At 40.4% G+C, this 23,507-nt stretch overlaps 1 protein-coding gene across 2 annotated transcripts in view; it reads right to left on the bottom strand.

Moving 5' to 3' along the window:
• Positions 1-2,865: 2,865 nt before the first annotated feature.
• The window catches only part of slc16a2 (solute carrier family 16 member 2), a 35,374-nt gene continuing 14,732 nt past the window's right edge, over positions 2,866-23,507 (bottom strand). For both annotated transcript variants that reach the window (XM_010894372.3, XM_010894374.3), the window contains 6 exons: positions 15,041-15,185; positions 12,121-12,613; positions 10,703-10,846; positions 8,595-8,823; positions 5,409-5,663; positions 2,866-5,296 (listed from right to left, as the gene is read on the bottom strand). In XM_010894372.3, the coding sequence (XP_010892674.1) occupies positions 5,425-5,663; positions 8,595-8,823; positions 10,703-10,846; positions 12,121-12,613; positions 15,041-15,185 (1,250 nt within the window). In that variant the 3' untranslated portion in view covers positions 2,866-5,296; positions 5,409-5,424. The remainder of the gene's footprint in view (positions 5,297-5,408; positions 5,664-8,594; positions 8,824-10,702; positions 10,847-12,120; positions 12,614-15,040; positions 15,186-23,507) is intronic.

The raw sequence follows: 23,507 nt of genomic DNA, 5'->3' as shown, positions 1-23,507 counted from the left end.
CACCAGCCAAAGAAAACCCAGACAACTCTTACCATATTAGACATTTGCTGCAGGTTTAATAGAAAACAATACCAAATAGTTTGTTACAGATCCAAAATAACTTCAAAAGAAATTACACTCATCTAGCAGCATAAGTCTTTGTCATTGTAATTCTTGTCATTCCTATTGTTATAATACTTCTTGACAAAATACAATGAAAGCATATTCAAATTGGTGGTTCTGGAGAAGACTGGTGACAGATGTTTGGAAATCAGAGGCAAAAGTTATGATGAAAACAACAGCAGGAGCACAGAAAACGGTGCAAAGATGACAGAGTGAGTATGACATTAGGAAATAGTCAACGGGAGCAACACAAGGTCTATACATGGGTGAAACAGCTAAAGAAGCCCTGCCCTATAAAAGGGAACATGCTCCCGTTTAGGACAATTGGGATGATCACGTCATCCCAAGAATGTAATAAAAAGAGGAATTTGTTTGACCTTATCGTACAGCCCTGTTTAACAGACACATACACATACCCAGCTGGCTGAGACTGAAAAAATGAACACAATAAAAACGCCCCCCACCCCCCAAAAGATCCCTGGGGTTTAGAAAGCTATTCAATTAAAATAGCAACGATATGAGCACAAATTAAATAATGTTGCTGTGGAAGCTGTATATATATAGTGGGGAGAACAAGTATTCGATACACTGCCGATTTTGCAGGTTTTCCTGCTTACAAAGCATGTAGAGGTCTGTAATTTTTATCATAAGTACTCTTCAACTGTGAGAGACGGAATATAAACAAAAATCCAGAAAATCACATTGTACGATTTTTAAATAATTAATTTGCATTTTATTGCATTACATAAGTATTTGATCACCTACCAACCAGTAAGAATTCCAGCTCTCACAGACCTGTTAGTTTTTCTTTAAGAAGCCCTCCTGTTCTCCACTCATTACCTGTATTAACTGCACTTGTTTGATCTCGTTACCTGTACAAAAGACACCTGTCCACACACTCAATCAAACAGACTCCAACCTCTCCACAATGGCCAAGACCAGAGAGCTGTGTAAGGACATTAGGGATAAAATTGTAGACCTGCACAAGGCTGGGATGAGCTACAGGACAATAGGCAAGCAGCTTGGTGAAAAGGCAACAACTGTTGGCGCAATTATTAGAAAATGGAAGAAGTTCAAAATGACGGTCAATCTTCCTTGGTCTGGGGCTCCATGCAAGATCTCACCTCGTGGGGCATCAATGATCATGAGGAAGGTGAGGGATCAGCCCAGAATTACACGGTAGGACCTGGTCAATGACCACAGTCTCAAAGAAAACCATTAGTAACACACTACGCCGTCATAGATTAAAATCCTGCAGCGCACGCAAGGTCCCCCTGCTCAAGCCAGCGCATGTCCAGGCCCATCTGAAGTTTTCCAATGACCATCTGGATGATCCAGAGAAGGAATGGGAGAAGGTCATGCGGTCTGATGAGACAAAAATAGAGCTTTTTGGGCTAAATTCCACTCGCTGTGTTTGGAGGAAGAAGAAGGATGAGTACAACCCCAAGAACACCATCCCAACCGTGAAGCATGGAGGTAGAAACATAATTCTTTGGGGATGCTTTTCTGCAAAGGGGACAGGATGACTGCACCGTATTGAGGGGAGGATGGATGGGGCCATGTATCACGAGATCTTGGCCATCAACCTCATTCCCTCAGTAAGAGCATTGAAGATCGTGGCTGGGTCTTCTAGCATGACAATGACCCGAAACACACAGCCAGGGCAACTAAGGAGTGGCTCCGTAAGAAGCATCTCAAGGTCCAGGAGTTGCCTAGCCAATCTCCAGACCTGAACCCAATAGAAAATCTTTGGAGGGAGCTGAAAGTCCGTATTGCCCAGCGACAGCCGAAAACCTGAAGGATCTGGAGAAGGTCTGTATGGAGGAGTGGGCCAAAATCCCTGCTGCAGTGTGCGCAAACCTGGTCAAGAACTACAGGAAACGTATGAACTCTGTAATTGTAAACAAAGATTTCTGTACCAAATATTAAGTTCTGCTTTTCTGATGTATCAAATACTTATGTCATGCAATAAAATGCAAATGAATTACTTAAAAATCATACAATGTGATTTTCTGGATTTTTGTTTTAGATTTCACTCACAGTTGAAGAGTACCTATGATAAAATGTACAGACTTCTACATGCTTTGTAAGTGGGAAAACATGCAAAATCGGCAGTGTATCAAATACTTGTTCTCCCCACTGTATATGAAGTTTTATAATGAGAGAATTATCTTATAGAGTGCAAATAAGCCTAAATAACATGTGAGCCGATATTGCAATGTTCATTGATCTGGTACATGGTCTGTAGATTTAGGGTGTTATGTGCACTAGTGTCCATTTGGAAACTAGTGTTCCTGGTGACCTAACATTGGCTGCATGGACAACATGCCTTTGGTCAGCCGATCACCGGCTAAACAAGCAAACAACAGTGTTGCTCATCTCAGAAGATACCAATCTTATACTGTCACACAAAACAGACCAATGATACCAATTGGAAAAACAGGACAAAAAGATGTTAAGGTGTTTGCCCACAACTTGAGCATGCTTGTTCATGGCATCTGCAGTATAAGGACAACAATGAGGGGCAAACACTTTAGGACAACAACGAAACCTGGTAAATCGGCCCTCACAATGGTTTAGTCTGATTCGACCTGGCTAAACCAGCAGGCTCTCTGATCAACTAACTACAGTATATAGGACTTAGGAGCAGCGTGGAGGCGCAGATCAACTGAACATACAGAGCTACTTAATAAGGTGATCGTGGGGATGACCTGATGACCCCATTCAATCAGTCTGCAGGAGGCTGGAAACAGAACAGCTATACTCTGGCTGTAACTCAACAATCAGGGGAAAGGCATTTAGACAAGAACGAAGGAAAATAAATGGGCGTAGATTTCTCCTAACCACACAAATTTGATAAATCTCAAAAATCTGTGAGCTCACTCACACACGCACCGAACTGAGAGAAACACACTTTAACAGTTTTATCATTCAATTGAATTGTTATATGTTATGCTTCTGATCACCTTTAAAAAAAAAAGCAACAATTACTAAAGCAACCAAGTATTAATAACGGGTAAAGACTGAAAGCAGGTTACGGCAGTAAAACACCGCAAATGTATCCTAATTGGAAAGCTCTGTGTTTTTGTAGCTAACAACAGTTAAAAAAGAAAACAACATAGGAAATATAATGTAATGATTCAAAGAATGCCAGCACATTTAACAAGATTACTGAGGTATTGTGGTATTTGTGGACTCTGTTTCTCTCCCTGTCTTAGTGTATTCAATGCTGATTCCTAAATGGCACTATATTCACTTTATCATGCCCTACATTTGACCTATGACCAGAATCAGTGCCCTGTTCAGTGCACAGGGAATGTGGTCCTTTACGACACTGATTTACATCTCCTGTCACACTCAGAAAATGTAATATTCAGGAGGTAAGTGGTCCAGTTAACGTTTATGAAACGTTTATGCATTCTATTAAATTTTTACTGCTTGAGTGAAAAACTCCATGAGGCAATATCTGGTTATAACTACCGTGACAATTTATGAACCCAACAATCAGTACAGGGAAGTGTCATCTGAAGGTAGTTAAGCAGCAAAATCATCAAAACATTACCATCGGTTTGATGTGGACCAATAAGGATCAGAATGAGGAAGGATCAAACAATGAGTAATGTCTATAATTGTCTGGTCTGTGGACCAATGCCCAAACACACACACACACACACATACACATACAAACATGCACACGGCAAAAACACCTTTCCATTCAAAATTAAGTTCAATGCCCTTGATATAGATTTAGATTGTTTGTCCCAGAAACAGCAGCAGACTGAAGGTTACATGTTTTGAATGAACTGTCAAGCAATATTCTCAACTACTGGTTATTGCTGACCAGTGGATACTGAATAAGCATTGTTAGCATCCCTAGATTTCAGAAAACAGGCAGTTGGGATCTCTGGCTCAACTCTTGACTGACCACAGCTAAAAATGATGCAACTCTAAACTTCCACTTAATTCCAAATTTTACACAAGAACAATTTTCACTTAGTAGTAGTCATGTATTGACCCATGGACAGCAATGCAGGACCAATCAGAAGTTGGACTGAAAAGAAAAGTAAGGATTAATCCCCATGGGAAAAACAAGATCCCAATGTCATTTTAAAAAGACAGTAAAATAAAACAAAAAATTAAATAAAACAAATGCTGAAAGATAAAACAAACATATGCATACTAAATTATTATTTGGCAAAACATTTCAGAAAATATTTACTTATCCAAAATTGTGTATGAAAAAGATTAGAGTGAATCAATAACAGACATTTTATAATTACAAAATTGATTTAAGGCTCTACAAACTCAGAAGACTAACAGATCTGTTCTGTATGGTCTGGCTCAATTCATCATTATTTCCGCCATAGCACAGGTTGGATTGAAAAACTGCATCAGTAAATTCTATCTGGGTGAGGTGATTACATTTTAGAGCTTTTGATACGCAGTTGATACATTTAGTATAATGCAAAATGGAAACAGATGCTAGCGTAGCGCCTTCATAAATCTACAATGAACATTATCTGTTGAGACTAGTTCAAATGCAACTGCAAGGTGTCGTAACTGAAATCATTAAAATGATCTATATTATGTCTTTGACATATATAATAATCTACAGAAGAACATATAACATTAAAATAAAGTGTAAAATGCTTTTCATCTAGATAGAAGTACCAAGTACTCCTTTCAATTATTGTTAAACTTTTCCTCTTTCTTAATAATCTCTCATTTAAAAACCTACGAAAGAATATTAAATTATTTACATACTCGGAAATACATGTTAAACATAAAAAGATTCATGCATTTCTGATGTCCGACGCTATAGGGTTAAAAAGAATACTTCAGGTGACGGCCCTTACCATGAGCATTCACATTTAAACCCTCAATCACTCGTCAGGGAGAGACAACACCTTTTGGGTAACGCCCAGATTCCATTATAATGCACTTCTTCTCTCTCCTCATTGGAGGAAGTCGGACAGTGACGCCCTCCTCCTTTCATTAGGAAGGTAAAAACTCCTTGCCCTCTCCGGGGACCACAGGGATCACAATGAGTAACTCTGGTGTCTGGACAGGAGGGGGCTTTTCCTATAGAAACTGTGTCAGATGTCAAAGGTCCATCCGCAGGTAGTTGGTCTGACGTTCAGGGCGTGGCATGGGTGGCGGGGTTTGTGATTTCAGGTGCTGGTGAATAGAATCCCTAACAGGTGGAAAAAAGAAATGAAAAACATGAGATGTCTGCCTTTTCAGCCATAGATTTGTGTGTGTGTGTGTGTGTGTACACGAACCTACACACACCTCCCCTCTCGTACCTTTGTGTAGTGATACTCATATGTGTGTTTCTATGTCAGTGTATCCGGGCAACAGGTCTCCATTAGAACAGTCCTTGGGGGTCGTCACGGGGGGCAGCATGTGGTCCTCTGCCCCTCCACTCTGGCCCCCCAAGATTCTCTGCTGTCGCTGGTGTATCAGGGGCACTAAGAACAGCACCAAGCCCCCCACGATAGGAGGGACCCCCGCCAGATAGAAGGCCATGTGGTAATCCCCAAAGATGTCATGAAGCAGCCCTGACAAGGAGGGAGAAACGCAAAGAAGGAAGAGAAATGAGTCAAATGCAGCCAAAGGAATAACAACTTGTTTTTTCAAGATAGAAGCAATGGGTATTTGACTAAATAAATGTTTCTTCCATAAAATAAATTGGTGGATGACACCGGAGGGGTGAAAGTTCAATTGTCTGCTCCAATGCACTTTGAGATTTGTAGGTTGTTTGTTCAGGCCTTTGCTTTTTTGTTAAAAAGAGTAGCCAAGGGTACCAAGGGTGCTAAGCAAACCTTCAGGAGCCACTGCCAACAAGGGCTGAAAACAAGGTAGATAACTCATTTAACATTTGGCATATAGCATTGAAAGACATAGTCAACGAGGCCCAACAGGATGCAAAGTCAATGCTGGAACACTGATGCTCTAAGAAGGAGTAGAGACACAGTCTGGGCTTGAAAAGATATTCTGAATCTTTAATTATTTTACGTGTGCTTGATAGAGCTTGCCTGATATGACGCCACCAACAGAAGAGTCCTATAGAAAAAACAGTTCACAACCTGTGCCCATATGGCTGTCTGTTTTTCAGTATTTTACCAGGTAATCAGACTGAGAGAACATTCTAATTAACTGCAAAAGCCTGAGATTAATTAGAGTTGACTGCCTTGCTCAGGGATAGAATGATTTTCCACTTGCCAGCTCAGGGATTTTATACAGCAAAGATTCAGTTACTGGTCAGATGCTTTACTCACTAGGCTACATTCACCCACAAGACAGGATCAAGTTAATGCTGAAAACAGTTAAACATACAGTACAGTATTTTGAACACCATTTTAACCCAGGTTGGCAGTGAAGAAAGCTGACATTCCTATCCAGGTTTTGATGGGTAGGATTCTTGCTCCACATTCAACTAGGTTGTATTCAGGCAAAACCATACTGAACCCTGAAGACAGAAATCCAATGTACAGCGAGTAGGGTCCAAACAAATGTAGCACGCACTATTAGTGATGCAGCTACAGATTGGAACTTAAATCAACAGTATAATATATATAAACACACACACAAACACACACAACCCCAATTCCAAAAAAGTTGGGACAGTATAGAATGTTAAGAAAAACAGAATGCAGTGATATGCAAATAATTTAAACCCTGTTTTCAATAGAAAATAATATAAATTCAACATCAAATGTTTAAACTGACAAATTGTATTGCTTCTTGCAAAATATATACCCACTTTGAATTTGATGCCAGAAACACATTTCAAAAAAGCAGGGACAGGGGCAACAGGGGCAAAGTTGTGTAATGCTAAAGAAAACAGGTGGAACATCTCACAACTGATTAGGTTAATTGGCAACAGGTCAGTGACATGACTGGGAATGAAAAGAGCATCCAAGAGAGGATGAGTCTTTCAGAAGTAAAGATGGGGAGGGGTTCACCACTTTGAATGACTGTACAGGCAAATAGCGCAAAGGTTAAAACTGCAAGGAGTTTGGGGATCTCATCATCTATGGTGGATGTGATCTTCAGGCCCATAGGCGGCACTGCATTAAAAACAGACACGATTCTGTAAAGTACATCACTGCTCAGGAACACTTCAGAAAACCATTGTCTGTGAACACAGTATGTTGCAGCATCCACAAATGCAAGTTAAAACTCTAACATGCAAAGAAGAAACCATATATATACACAAGATCCAGAAACACTGTCGCCTTCTCTTGGCCCAAGCTCATTTAAGATTGACTGAGGTGAAGTTGAAAACTGTCCGATGGTCTGACGAATAAATATTTGAAATAATTTTTGGGAATCATGGACGCCATGTCCTCCGGGCTAAAAAGGAGATGGTTAAAGAGGAGATGGCTAAAGAGGAGATCAGCGCACAGTTCAAAAGCCAGCATCCGTGATGGTATGGAGGTACATTAGTGCACATGGCATAGGTGACTTGAAAATTTGTGAAGGCACCATTAATGCTGAACAATATATAGATATTTTTTAATATACAGATTTTAAGCAACATATGCTGCATTCCAGACAACATCTTTTCAGGGAAGGCCTTGCTTGTTTCAGCAAGACAATGCCAAACATATTCTGCACATATTACAACAGCATGGCTCTGCAGTAAAATATTCTGGATGCTAAACTGGCCTGCCTGCAGTCCAGACCTGTCACCCATAGAAAACAATTGACGCATTATGAAATGAAAAATATGACAAAGGAGACCCTGAACTGTTGAGCAGCTGAAATCCTATATCAAGCAAGAATGGGAAAACATTTCACTTTCAAAACTGTTGGACTCCTCAGTTCCCAAACACTTACACAGTATTGTTTAAAGACGAGGTGATGCAACACAGTGATGAACATGCCTTTGTCCAAACCTTTTTGAAACTTGTTGCTGGCATCAATTTCAAAACTATTTTTGATTAAATACAGGGATAAATTATTTGCACATCATTGCATTCTGTTTTTATTTGCATTTTACACAGCATCCCAATTTTTTGGAAAAAAGGGTTGTATATAAACTCCCAATATATAAACAAAAACCGTCTGGATATTAACCCAGAGAATATACAACTACATATGTAAGTATCTGAGACACGACAGCTCCACGGCTGTGTTGATAGTCATGATAAACAAAGAATAAATGATCCTTATACAACCCTGTTTATAATTCCCCATGGAATGTGGCTACCATGAAACGGCTTACATGATGCTGCTCATACTACAACAAATATGTTCAGACTTCTGTCTGGTTGGAAAGTCCCTGTTGGAGGGTCAGGCCTTCCAACCATCTCTATTAACGGGGCTTTTTATTCCAGTTGTGAGGTCACACTCTGCACCACTTGCCTTTCATATACAGCAGACCTGAACTCTGTCCTCATTACCTTGCAATCGAAATCAGTTATCGCAGGTAACCAAAGTTTTAAGGTCAGTGTTCAGTAACGTGACGGGCCAGTAGTACTCACCGGCGATTGGGGGTCCGGCGGTCATGGGCAGAGCCATGAGTCCCAGGAGGTAGCCAATAGCCTGGGAGGCCTGCATGGGATCCACGAGCTCAAAGGCTATGGGAGCCATGATGGTAATGAAGCAGCCATCACAAAGTCCCAAAAACACACAGACTACGATCAGGCCTTCAAACACAGTGCACTGGGGGATCAAAATGGACATCAGACCGAGCACCATGAATGACACCGTCTGGGGAAGACAGGAGCAGGGAGAATGTCATGAATATGTAATGCTGCATGCCATCATATGCAAATGTGCTTCAAATGTGTCCAATGATTGGTTGAGTCAGTAATGCCCAAAACATTGCAGAACCACCCACCAGCAAACAGACTGACTACTCAAAAAGAGTCATGACTCACAAGCTTGTCATTCACAGAATGACAACTCAAAGCCCTATCTTATTGGATTTGTCATATGTGACTGCATTTTCATTTGTGATTGCTGGACATATCTTGATGCATTTAAAAAGAACTTTAGTTGTGGCCACAACCAGACTAGATTGTGAATGGCTCTTGACGGCTTGACTGCCGTGACGAAGATAAGTGAATGGCAGCAGCACCACGAATGAATCATTCTCTTGTTTGTTATGCAGATACTTTCTGTATGTTTTGCTTTCATAGAGATGTGTCCAACCTAACATTCAATAATACATTAATGACTGTCATTCATTAATTGAATGACAGTCATTGCACGATAATTTAAATAATCAGTTCTAAACATGTATTTCTTCACTAATGGTAGAGGATTTACTTTCCTATGCAAACATACGTTTGTTGGTCTAAGCTTTGGTCTGTAGCCACTGACCCGGATAATCACATACAAATCTTACTTTTAGGACTCGCTAGCCAGAAAAAAATCACTAAAATGAATCAGTCCCTTAAAAAAGGAAAAATTACTTGAGTCATCTACAAAAAAAAAAATCTCAAAGAAAAAATATAGTAACTTACCAACATGGCAATAAGCCTGGCTTGAATCCATATGTATGTTTCAATTTCACAAGGTTAACAAAATTAAATAGCTTGAAGTAATGACCCTTGACCCAGATAAAGAGATAGCATGGCGATCATAACTCATGTGAAAAGGGGAAGTTGCACAAACCATATAAAAGCCAGAGTTTTTTGTAACTTTTATATTATCAGATATAACCTTTTCATTAGGTAGATGGTCAAGACATTTTTTATGCTGTCAAAAGGAATTTTTTGTGAGGACATATTACAGTGGCAAAATGTTTAGAATATCAGTAATCATTCAAAAACAATAGTTATAATTGAACATTCAAATAGAAATAGATATTGTACACCGATCAGCCATAACATTATGTCCACCTGCCTAATATTGTATAGGTCCCCCTTTTGCCAGCAAAACAGCCCTGACCCGTCAAGGCATGGACTCCACTAGATCTCTGAAGGTGTGCTGTGGTATCTGGCACCAAGACGATAGCAGCAGATCCTTTAAGTCCTGTAAGTTGCAAGGTGGGGCCTCCATGGATTAGACTTGTTTGTCCAGCACATCCCACGAATGCTCGATTGGATTGAGATTTGGGGAATTTGGATTTATGGGGTGGTGACGGCTGGCCCTGACAGGTGCCATGATAATAAGATTATCAGTGTTATTCACTTCACCTGTCAGTGGTCATAATGTTATGGCTGATCGTGTATAATGTAGTGCATTTTAAAGCTCTTAGTAAATCAACAAAAGACTAATTAAAACAAATACCAAAAGATCCAATTTTGGGTGGTATTTTCCTTTAGGGGTCAATTTTCAATGTTGCTGACAACCTTTTAGAATGGAATGCTGAAGAAACAGGAGCTCAAATTACGCACAAGCATCTTCTTTGAGCGGTTTCTGGCTGGAGTTTTTTTTTTACAATAGAGTTTAAACACAAGCAATTAGACATCTTACTGTTTAGATATTCATTTTGCTTGGTTAATGTTAGAGGAAATCTTTGGGATAGTGTTGCAACAAATACAAGCGCAATTTGAGGGGTCATTCATTTGAAGACCTCTGCAAATGTCCAATATTGAAATTTCCATTTGTTTTTCTCGCTGGTGTATGAGGGTTGTCTCACCTGCATCCAGATCTTCTTGGCTCCAGCAATGAGGTCACCTACTTTCCCGAAGAGCAGGCGTCCCACACCAGATGAGGCTCCTATGCACACCAACAAGATCCACTCCTTCTGAGTCTCCTTGAACTGCTCTTTCACAAAGTTTATCTAGTGAAAAAAGAATTCTTTATTGTTCATTTTGTTTTCAGACGACAGAGATGTGTCTTGTTGCTTTTAACCCAACCCCCCTGGAAACATATACAAACACACACCCTGAGAAGTTGGAAGCAGCCAAAGAAAATAGCCAACGAAAACCTCCAAGCAAAACACAGAATAATGCCTCAAAGGTGTAGTATTACACTGTAAAAATCTCTCTATATGATGTGTTACCAAGTTGAAATCCCTGAAATATCACTACCTACAAAACACTAATAACAATAGGATTCTTTGTAAGGGGAATTCAATGGGAAAAGGGGACATAACCATTACAATAACAAATGTTTTCTCTGAAGACACAACAGTGAAGCAAGAAGGGGCAGAGCGGATTTATAGCTAAGTGATTTCCCTTCCCTTCTCTCTTTTCCCTGTGCCCAAAACCTGATTCAAAACCCTAACCCCTCTGATGTCCCATCCTAACCAGAAGCTCCTACCCCCTCTCAAGTTCACGTGAAATATTTCCTTTGCTTTGATACTGCACTACATGGCAGCAAAACAACATCAAGGGCCATAGGATACCATGGTAAGGGCTGACCTAAAGCAAAGAGCTTCCTGAGTCCGTTTAGCAGAATGGAGCTTGCACAACAAAAGCCGGTGGCTTTGTTTACATTTGGGTCTTGCTCTGGGGCCTGAGAAAACAGGACAGGCAGTGGGGAGGCTGCCTAAACATCTGACATCTGTAGCGAGAACTTCACAACTTCACACTACACATCTATCAGACCCATTCTCCTCCCTCTCTCTCTACCACTTCCTTTGTCTCACTCTGTCTTTTTTCTTCATCTTTTGGTAGTCTTCACATAGCATACTGTTGTGACAAGGAGTCTCTTAGATGGTACTCACATCTACATGTAACACTGTCACTAACCGCTTATTTGAGATCAGTGGGCTGACTGACCTAATATTACACAACTTAACACAACACAATACATTGACTAAATATAACTCTGAAGTCAGCTTCCACAATCTAGATGGAATTTTTGTCAGGAACTTTTAGTTTTTCGAAACATAACATGCCAATCATGGGAACAATAAAAGAAAGTGCAGGAAAAAAAAGAATCTCAGAAAAACAGCTGAGAAACAAAGCACTTCAGGTTTCTAAATGACCATCTTGTAAATGTACACTGTAAATCTTTTTGCAGAGCAGACGCATCAGCAAGACCAAACCATTTTCCAAAATACAACATGAAAGAAATAACAGCAAATCTTGATGGTCCTTGAGTCCTTACCAAGTGGATATAGGGCACGAAGTATCCCAGCACAGCTGTAGCCACCCCAAACGCCCACACCCGGTAGGTGACAATATGAAACACCTGCAGGTTGAAGGCCTTCCGAACCTGAGCCAGGCCCCTGTTCCAGCGGCCTCCCCGGGGAGTGGCCCCAGGCTGGGTTGTGGACCCATCAGGCTCTCCAGGTCCTGGTGGTCCCATTGGAGCTCCAAGGGGCAGCAGGGGTCTGAAGGTCAGGGCCAGCAGGGCCTGGACCAGCATGAAGAGGCTGAGTATCTGGAAGGTTTTGCTAAGGCCCAGCGGCTCTGCCACCTTAGTGAGCAGCACAGGAAGGCCCATTGAGAACAGGCTGCTGCCGGCTGTCACCACTCCGTTGGCCAGCCCCAGACGCCGGCGAAAGTAGTGTCCCAGGATCACAAGGGAGGGCTGGAAGGCAAAGGAGGAGCCACAACCAAACAGGATCCCATAGGTGAAATACCGCAGGCTGAGAGACCTGGTCAGGGGACGTAAGTAAAACACCATTTAAAACATACATGTCACATATGTAGACATAGATTATAATGGGTGCAGAGGTAGGTGTTATCTCAAAACTCTTCCCAGCTCTTCTCCACCGGTTTGAGCTATTTACTTACATTTAAGTACTTTAGCAGATGCACTAATACAGAAGGAGTGTGAGCACATACTTTTACATACAGGCATCCGGTGGGAATCAAACCAACAACCCTGCTGTTACCAGTGACATACTCTTAACAAGTAAGCTACAGGGGAGATCTGTTGACTTTGAGCACACACATTAGACTTCACACAGATATACACTCAAACACACAAAATATAATACTGCTGTTACTGTTTATTAACTATCTGCTATAATCCCTACTTACATGAATCCTAATGCATACTGACTAGGTAGTGGTACCCCCTGCATATAACCATGTTATTTTTATCATTGTGAACTTATTCCTTTTTATTCATTTCTATGAAGAGGCCCCTAGACATTGGACTCTTTCAAATGTATAAGACAAATGTACCTAGACCATGACATTTTGTGTTTTAATCATTTAAAACATTACCTTACTCAAGCTCTTTGAACTCAAAATTCCCTGTGCTAGTGTTTTCTTTTGATTTTCTTCGCTCTCTCAAAAAATATAATTTATTTGCTGTTAACTAAGCATTTGTCAAAATGTGATTTGTTCCACTATCAATTCTAACACAACAGGGTTAGAATGCAGAATGTGCTAGTGTCAATATTGGAGTGGAGCCTATGGCTTGAAAGGCAGGGTGTGTATGCCAAGCAAGGCAGGGTGTGTAAAAGGATTTATGTATTCTAATATCAGCCAAAGCATAGGAGACTTCTATAGATTGTGGAGGGTTCTAAAGGGAGATATATATATGCACTGAACAAAATTATTATTATTTATTAATCATTTATCATGAGCTGAACTCAAAGATCTAAGACTTTCTTTATGCACACAAAAGGCCTATTTCTCTCAAATATTGTTCACAAATCTGTCTAAATCTGTGTTAGTGAGCACTTCTCCTATGCCGAGATAATCCATCCACCTCACAAGTGTGGGATATCAAGATGCTGATTAGACAGCATGATTATTGCACAGGTGTGCCTTAGGCTGGCCACAATAAAAGGCCACTCTAAAATGTGCAGGACAAATACATTTAGAGAATCAGAGTACAGTTCTGTGTTAAGCCAGGCAGCTGATTCAACAATATGTTATCGAAAACATAGGCAGCACATACTGTGAAAACGTTAGTACACTATTGGCAGATAAAGGTACACTAATTCAACAAATGACACTGAAAAACCACTTGCAATCAATAATTAATTTTAAAAAAACGTATACTCAATGTAGCCATTTCTTGTAACTCAAGAAACAGCTATCAGTCTCTTACATCAACCGGGAGGAATTTTTGCCCACTCTTCTTTACACTGCTTAACTTGTGTCACGTTAGCTTGAAGTCCACATACAACATTTCAACTCAGTACTGGGCTTTTAATCAGCCATTCCATAACCCTCCATTTCTTTTTAACAATTCTGTTGTAGCTTTGCTTGTGTGTTTTAGATTATTGTACAGTTGCAAGATCCATGTTCAATTCAGCTCCAGCTTTTTGACAAATGTCCTCACATTCTCCGTAAGAATTCTCTGGTTCAACATGGATGGTTGATGACAAGTTGGCAAGGCCCTGAGGAAGCCCCAAACCATAATGCCACCACTTCTGATCATGTGTTACCACAAACCCATATGGTTAATCTTTATTGAGGACTGGACCCTCCCTAGATACCTAGTTGCACTGGTTTTCATCACCATTCTGACATTATATGTGACTTTAAAAGTAGGGTACTAACTTCCTCCAAATAAGGAAATTGCTTATCTGTTGATTTAATTTACATTAATGGTATAAATTTTTTGTGTGTGATTGTTAACTTGGGTTACCAATTAATGTGGTTGGAATTCAGCCTACATGTTCACTTACTTTTTCATGACTGTAGCTAGTTACCCAAGCAGAGAGGCAAGATTTTAATTTGACAAAACTTGCCTATCTTGCAAAAAAAAGGAAAGTTTACTCCATTAGATTAAACAATAGATGTGTTATGCGTCTGAACTAGGTTTGAACCAATACTCTTGGTAGATTTGTGGGTACAACAACAATCAATGGCTTCCTGATATTGTGATAATTCACAATAATTGGTAATTTTATTTGAGTAGATACAACAAATGACAGCACAGATTGAGTGTACACCATCTCAGTTCCTGTACTGGCCTCATTCTGCAATAACTGACTGAGGGGTTTTCCGTCTTGAGTAGTTTACGGACCTTTAATAGTTCTAGAAGGTGTGGAATGTTGTAAGGATTCCAGAATGTTTGGTAGGTTGTAGAAAGGTTCTAAAACTGAAGATGTTCTTACGTTGCAAAGGCGGTGCTGAGGAGTCCGATAAAGGCCACGGTAGCTCCACCCACTGCTGTCTTCCTGCAGCCGAAGTGATCGGTGAACATGGAGACCACCGGGGAGCAGAAGAAGATCATGCCCATTGCCAGGGCTCCCACCCAAGCTAGAGGGATGGAGGGACAGGTGAAGAGGCAGGAGTGGTAGGTGAGAGGTAGGGTGATTAGAGGTATTGTCAGATAAGATGGAGGACAGATGAGGAAGATAAGACAGTTGTAAAGAGAATGAGACTGGGGAAGGGTTAAAATAATCCACACATGAATACATGCTACTGTGGTGTTGGAGGGCCAGTAGAGGTCTCTTTCCTCTGGTTTTAAATTCCAATGTCCTAGGGCAGTAATTGGGACATTGCCCTAAGAAGGTTGCCATCTGACGGATGGGGCATTAAATGATGCCCTGACTCTGTGTAGTCACAAAAAAATGAGTTTATCATAGGAGTTGTGGTTGTTTAACCTGGTGTCATGGCTAAATTCTCACAAGGACCCACTTCACCTCATTATTCCCATTATTTGTAATTGGTATAGCCCACTTATGTCCTCTCTGTTGATGTGTGTTGAGCATTCTGTCACAGATTGTTTAAGATTTATCACCCAGTTGAGGCTATATATCAGTTGTCAATGAGCTTCCCCCTTTGCTATTCAAAGCTCTTTGGGCAGAAAGTCTAACCAATGAAATACCGGTACATTCTTCAGGTAATGACTAACTCGATAGGCAAGACAAACAAAAAAGTTTGCAAGCATCAAAAGCTCTACCCAGACTACATATAACTTTCATTACTTTAACAGCTTACTAAGAAGCTTAAACATAAGATTGCCGTTTTTCAGGAACAAGTCTTGTTTTTCATTTCAAGCCAGAAAAGCCATTCTATCACTGTGCTCTTGGATTTATAACAAAAACAACACCTCTCAAATCACTATAGTTTGTATCAGTTAGTACAAAGCCCATCCTCAAATGTGAAGTGATTCTGAAACTGCACATATTTTTAAACCAGCTTGATTAAACTCTCCTAAACACATAACAGGATTGTTTCGCAGACACAGATTAAGTTTAGTCTAGGACAAAAAAAATCCCAATTGAGTTTTCTATTGAACTAGATTTTTAGTCCTCGACTAGGCTTAAGGTCCTCACTCTGTGTCTGAAACTTATTTAGACACTCTGCATGACAGAAAAACGTATTAACCCACTGTTACATGTGAGCTCATGTAATGTAGACAGATGCTGTAACAGCTCTCCTGTAAGAAGCATGTACTTGTGTTCCCAGTAAGGCTACTCTGCTGTAGCTTATGCCTTATAATAGGGATAGGGATGCACCAATACCACTTTTTTTCAGACCAAGTACAAGTACGAGTGCTTATATTTGGGTATTTGCCGATATTGAGTACCGATACCAAATACTCTGATACCGAATACCGATACCGAATCTCTGTTGTTGCCTGCATGACGCTAATCATTGTAGCTATCGAGTCGTGACAGTTAGCTTCTTCCCTTGGGTTGTCGCTCAGGTGATGCTACTTTTATATCAATGTGACAGCCACTTACTGGCTGTTCAACGCAAACCTATGCATGCACAGACACAACCAGTTACTTTTGTCTGACTTCATTGGTAGTTTGATACTCTGAACGTGCCGGACTGGACGTTGTTGCTCTGCTCGGATGTTCGAGCGATATTAAACTGTGCGCGACTCAATGAATATTTTCATGGTCTGCCCGCGGGCTGTCTCGGGGCATTATTTCGCTTCTCCAGTGTTGGAGTTAGCTGTTGTTGTGGGTCTGCCCTGCTAGCATTAGCATACTCCTTGAACTCCGCGCTGTGTTGTATATAACGATATTTTATCAAATTGCTTGTGTTAAATGTTGAAGTCTAACACTTCCCCGAGTTGATTTATTGGAAAGGAGAATAACACACCAGGAGTCAGGTCAATTACCGTACCGCATATTCCGTTTATTACAAAAGCTTTTGGAGACAAAGTGTCGCCGCACAATGTCTGAACATGATCAGTTATAACAGCATTATTTATACTTCAAACACGCCTAAAAAGTGGGGGGTTGAATATGCCAAGCATGTGGGCCATTGGTCCAATTTATGTTCTATACATTATATGTGTAAATGCAGCACAAGCGTCATCTTTGCACTTTGTGGTTTCTGTCTTGTCTATTCTTAATTCAGCCCTGTCCAGAATGTGTGTGCGTTATTAATCTGTTTCCTGTTCTTCTGACACTCAAGCTAAATCGGCTCTCTCTCTCCCCAGCAACAGCCTAAATAAGATTTCCTGTTCTTCTACTTGCAACTTTAAATTTCACCATATGCTACAAACATGTAATAAATGCTTCAATGCTCATAACAGTTTAACAACTTATACAATCAGTTTTTCCTTTCCTCCTCTTGATTTAGCAGAGCAGAGCTTGCACTCCATTGTGTCATTGCTGACATCTTCGTCTTCCAGCTCTACCAATCTGACTTCTATATTCTATACATATGCGGCCAGAGGCGATACAACCGTCAAGTTTCACTTAATGTTTCCATGTAGTGGGATCGGCATATTTCTATGAGTAAGAGTACATGAGCCCATTATCGGCCCGATACCCGGTCCTGGTATCGGTGCATTCCTACCTTATAACCTACAATAACCACCTATCCATGATATCCATTAATTCTACATGGCAAGTTGACATGTATTAAGCATGCTGTATCCTTCTCAATAGGTCTGCTTGTCAAAACACTCAGCTTACAAGACCTTTTAAATACACAGATCTAGATGAAGTTTGCAGTTGACACACAATTTTGCTCTATTTTCTTTTCTTTAGTGTGTTTATTACTGTATGAATATTTGGGACATTGTTTCTTAACAGGAACAGTTCAACAGTATCAGGAGAGGGTCTATAACTATACCCAAGACTCTGATAATAACAGGGCCTTGGGGATTGGTAGTTTCCCAAACAGCAATATGTTGTAGCCTCCCCTGCTTATTTACATTTTATTACATCTATTGGTCTTTGATAATAAACTGTTGTAGCTACCCCTGTGGCAATTGGGGTCAATGTATTTTCCCTACTTTGCAGAGAGACGTGCTGTACCCTCCAGGGTAAACAATCGCTGGGTCTTAACGGTCAAAGGTAGCTTCAATATCGGTTCTGAATCCCATAAGGCAGGGCAGAATCCTAAACCGCAAACTTTCCCCTACGTGATAACTAATGTTGACCCAAGCATCTGCTCTAACCTAGTGTACTATAAAGGGAATGGGGTAACATTTGGGAAGCATCCTGGGTCAATGAACAAACCCACTGGTTATACATTATAACAGACGGTTGAGAGGAGGAGAATGGGGGTAGACTGTTCATGTGCCATTCGAGCAAACCATTTTGTCTTGGCAGCCGTTCAATGTTTCTACCCCGACCAAAGCAGTAAGTAAACAGGATAGATGGAGGTTTTTAAATATGGCCAGATATGTTGAATCGCAGCCTAGCCTACAATACAATATACTGTTGTTTGTAGTGTAGTGCATGTAATAACTTGCTATAATGTATACATGTAAAATTTGATAGATTGTTATCTTTTTATGGTTTAGGCTATTAATATACACTCCTCAAAAAAAATTAAGGGAACACATAATCATCACAGTACAACACCAAGTCAATTAAACTTCAGGGATATCAATCTGTCCAGTTAGGAAGGATGAGCGATTGTGAATCAATGTCACCTATTTTGGTGCAAATGAAAGAAACAACATGTGCACTAGAGAGGCAACAACAACACAAGCCCCAAAAAGGGAATGGTTTTGCATGACTGATACTTCCTCCTTATTCTTCCTGACTGATTCTTCTCTAATTTTGCGTTTTGCTGGTGTCCTTGTTATTACCGGTATCATGATATGGTAGCTGCAGCCCATTCAGTTGCACAGGTAGTCCAGCTCCTCCAGGATGTCACATTCACACATGCTGAAGGCAAAAGAAGGTTTGCTGTGTCTCCCAGTAAAGCCTCAAGAGCATGGAGGAGATACAAGGAGAAGGGCTGTTATACGAAGAGAGCTGGACAGGGCCATAGAAGGGCATCAACCCAACAGCAGGACCGATATCTGCTCCTTTGTGTGAAGAGAAATAAGAGGGGCACTGCCAGAGCCCTACAAAATGACCTCCAGCATAAGAGCAGGTTCACACTGAGTACATGTGTCAGACGTGAAAGAGTCTGGAGATGCCATGGTGAACGGAGATTCCCCAGGACACCATCTGCCATCTCAGCAGGAGCATGCCCAGACGTTGTCGGGAGTGCATACAGGTACGTGGGGGTGATTTTTTTATTTTATTTTATTGATCCTTTATTTTACCAGGGGATGTCCCATTGAGATAGTCAAATCTCTTTTACAAGGGAGCCCTGGGGCAACAATTACACAAATTACACAGAATCACAGAAACAGTCACAACAACAAAATTGATTTACAAAACATGTGAAATTATTAAAAATAACATAAAGGGGTTAATACACACTAGGGGTCGACCGATTAATCCTTTGGCCGATTAATCGGTGCCGATAGGACACTTTACAAAATATTGCTATCATCAGAACTTGGCTCTGATAGTAGCCGATGGCTGCGCAGTCTCTACTGGTCACTTATGACTTACATCACCTTACGGTGAGCCGGAGGCTCCATACAAGAAGTATGGTAATTTCACTGTGTACGGTATGAGATAATTGATATTTAAATGAAAGTTAACTTTAAGACAGCGTTATTCGTTTTTATGAGCATGATAAGGTTGTTGGTTATAGACTGACATTATTAATGCATTAGACTGAAGATAACTGCTGCTCTGCCGAATGCATGCGCTCTCTGTTTTAGTAGCATGCTTGGATGTTAGAATTTTGGCTAGCCATAAGTGCAAGCCTAGCACAACTATGGCCCAATGGCCATATATGATCATTTGGGGGCCACCTTTGCTGAAAATGTGTGCATTTGATTAACTCCTGATACTAATCTAAACTGTTAAAGACCCCATAGAATGGGCTCTTCCTTGATTTTATGAGACACGAGAGCTGGCACCATAAAAGAGAACCAGACTTTAAATTATGTTTTTCAATGTAGACTACATCAGAGATATTTTTCTCAGAAAGCAATTCTCCACTCCATGTATAAACCCTGAACGCATTATTCTGGTTTAGAAAACGTGGGCTAAACCTTGCAGTTCCGGGGTTAACGTTGGAACAGCGGATTGTACAGCAAGGCTGACAGGTGGCATTCAAGCAGTATCGGTTTTCAGTTTAATTCTCCCCACTGAAGTTCTCTATCAAATATACACTCACCTAAAGGATTATTAGGAACACCTGTTCAATTTCTCATTAATGCAATTATCTAATCAACCAATCACATGGCAGTTGCTTCAATGCATTTAGGGGTGTGGTCCTGGTCAAGACAATCTCCTGAACTCCAAACTGAATGTCAGAATGGGAAAGAAAGGTGGTTTAAGCAATTTTGAGCGTGGCATGGTTGTTGGTGCCAGACGGGCCGGTCTGAGTATTTCACAATCTGCTCAGTTACTGGGATTTTCACGTACAACCATTTCTAGGGTTTACAAAGAATGGTGTGAAAAGGGAAAAACATCCAGTATGCGGCAGTCCTGTGGGCGAAAATGCCTTGTTGATGCTAGAGGTCAGAGGAGAATGGGCCGACTGATTCAAGCTGATAGAATAGCAACTTTGACTGAAATAAGCACTCGTTACAACCGAGGTATGCAGCAAAGCATTTGTGAAGCCACAACACGCACAACCTTGTGGTGGATGGGCTACAACAGCAGAATACCCCACCGGGTACCACTCATCTCCACTACAAATAGGAAAAAGAGGCTACAATTTGCACGAGCTCACCAAAATTGGACAGTTGGAGACTGGAAGAATGTTGCCTGGTCTGATGAGTCTCGATTTCTGTTGAGACATTCAGATGGTAGAGTCAGAATTTGGCGTAAACAGAATGAGAACATGGATCCATCATGCCTTGTTACCACTGTGCAGGCTGGTGGTGGTGGTGTTATGGTGTGGGGGATGTTTTCTTGGCACACTTTAGGCCCCTTAGTGCCAATTGGGCACCGTTTAAATGCCACAGCCTACCTGAGCATTGTTTCTGACCATGTCCATCCCTTTATGACCACCATGTACCCATCCTCTGATGGCTACTTCCAGCAGGATAATGCACCATGTAACAAAGCTCGAATCATTTCAAATTGGTTTCTTGAACATGACAATGAGTTCACTGTACTGAAATGGCCCCCACAGTCACCAGATCTCAACCCAATAGAGCATCTTTGGGATGTGGTGGAACGGGAGCTTCGTGCCCTGGATGTGCATCCCACAAATCTCCATCAACTGCAAGATGCTATCCTATCAATATGGGCCAACATTTCTAAAGAATGCTTTCAGCACCTTGTTGAATCAATGCCACGTAGAATTAAGGCAGTTCTGAAGGCGAAAGGGGGTCAAACACAGTATTAGTATGGTGTTCCTAATAATCCTTTAGGTGAGTGTATAACGCTACACTATCAGCTCCTTGTTCATGATACAAGACAAGCAGACAGGGAGAAAAATAAACCAGTCAACTTTTACTTTACTTACCAATGTTCTATCCAGCCATGTAACTATCCATTAATGAAATGAAATTGCACACTTTAGGATTTTCCTTACCCCAGGAATATGCAAGAACATTAATGGTTTGTAAGAGCGGCATTACAATGTAAAGGGACATGCAACAGAAATAATCCTTCCTGACCCGTGATAAATCACAGAACAGCATCGTCCATTGTAGAACATACATCTTTCCAATGATGTAATCCACCAAATCACACTTCAGGATGTGCTGTTACCAATGTATACAAAAGCAGACGTCTTTCTGGACAGAATGCAGACAGGCTGTTTCCTCCATTATATCAGGCTTCTCAACTGGAATAACTGACTTTATGGGGTAAAAACTGCAAAAAATATATACGTAGCTCAGGGTCTACGTTAGCCGGCAAATCCTGGCTTTTCGCCGGTATCACGTAGTTGTCCGGCAGATGAAAATATCATGGCCAAAATGTTGGGTGGGAAATATGCCAAATAAATAGATTAATAGCATATTAAATAGCCAAATATTGTGTGACCTATACGTTCTGTTGCCAAGAAAACAGCGAGCCTCTGCTGTTTCAGTAAGACATTAATGACTACTCTATTGGATCATGTGACTAAGCGTGGCACGAGATACAGTAGCTGCACACTCCGGCATTAACTCTAACATACTCATTTAATATGCAATGGGACAACATATATTTATATCCATACATTTTAATGTGCATTATCTAATTAGGAAATATGGTTGGAAATGACAAAATTCGATTTACATTATTAGTCAAACTATTTTACACACGCTTGAGTGTTTTTTTTTCTTTTGTAGATCAGAGTTGATCTGAGAAACAAGCGATTTAATCTGTATTATATAATAATGTTGCAAAATTAGGCTAGATTATGGTGCATTGCAAAACAATTCTAAACTAGGTTTAAACATACTGAAATTTTGAAACAAATGAGTTTCAGTAAATAATCTGCACCTATAACTTTGGGCAGAGCTGTCAAATGCTCTTCTGCACCCATGGCCTAAACATCCTATGGAAAATAATTTGCATGGTATTTGTTGAGACATTTCTTACACTGGGTTCAAAATCCCTTAACTAGATTGGAATACAAATACTGTGCAAATAATAGTTGCATATAAAATAATTGTGATCTGGCTCAAATTATTGCGATCAGGCAATTATGTAATAATTGCGACAGCCCTGGTGTAGCCTATATGCTCAGTTAATAAAGATTGTGAATAGTTCTTCTGCAAATTAATTTTGTTGCATCATAGCATTTGTGTTTTATTGCTGTTTAAATGTAGACTATTATATGGCAATTTAAAACATATGCCCAGTAGCTGTACTATATGTCCAGAGGCGTAAACTCTTATATAGCTCCCACCCACAGTGTTATTTTGCATACTAGAATCAGTCAGTTTGATGTTTATTTTGGTATTTTCTTTGACTTAACTGTTAAACTGAACATCTATCCTGTTTCTAATAAAGTCAAAGATTGTTCATTCTCAATAGTGTCACTTTTTTCACGGAGTTTGGTGGTATCGGCCTGTTAATCGGCTATCAGCTTTTTCGTGCTTCAAACTAGCGTTGTTATATCGGCCTTTAAAACAACAATATTGGTCAACCTCTAACACACACTACTGAGTCACAGTATGCCGTGATGAAATTCATGCAAGCAGCCTGTGATTTCAATTGTTTACTTAGATTTTCAGTGAGTTTGAATCCAGCCCTCAATCGGATGGTGATTTTGGTTTCCTTTAACCATTGTTAGATTATTTGGTTCTCAATGAATTACACAATGTACAATAAAGATTTTTATCTTTAATAAATTTCCTTCATC

This window comes from Esox lucius, chromosome 4, assembly GCF_011004845.1.
Source record: "Esox lucius isolate fEsoLuc1 chromosome 4, fEsoLuc1.pri, whole genome shotgun sequence".
In the NCBI taxonomy this organism is placed as follows: domain Eukaryota; kingdom Metazoa; phylum Chordata; class Actinopteri; order Esociformes; family Esocidae; genus Esox; species Esox lucius.
Note: the sequence above shows the minus strand (reverse complement) of the source record. Positions and strands in the feature narration are given on the sequence as shown.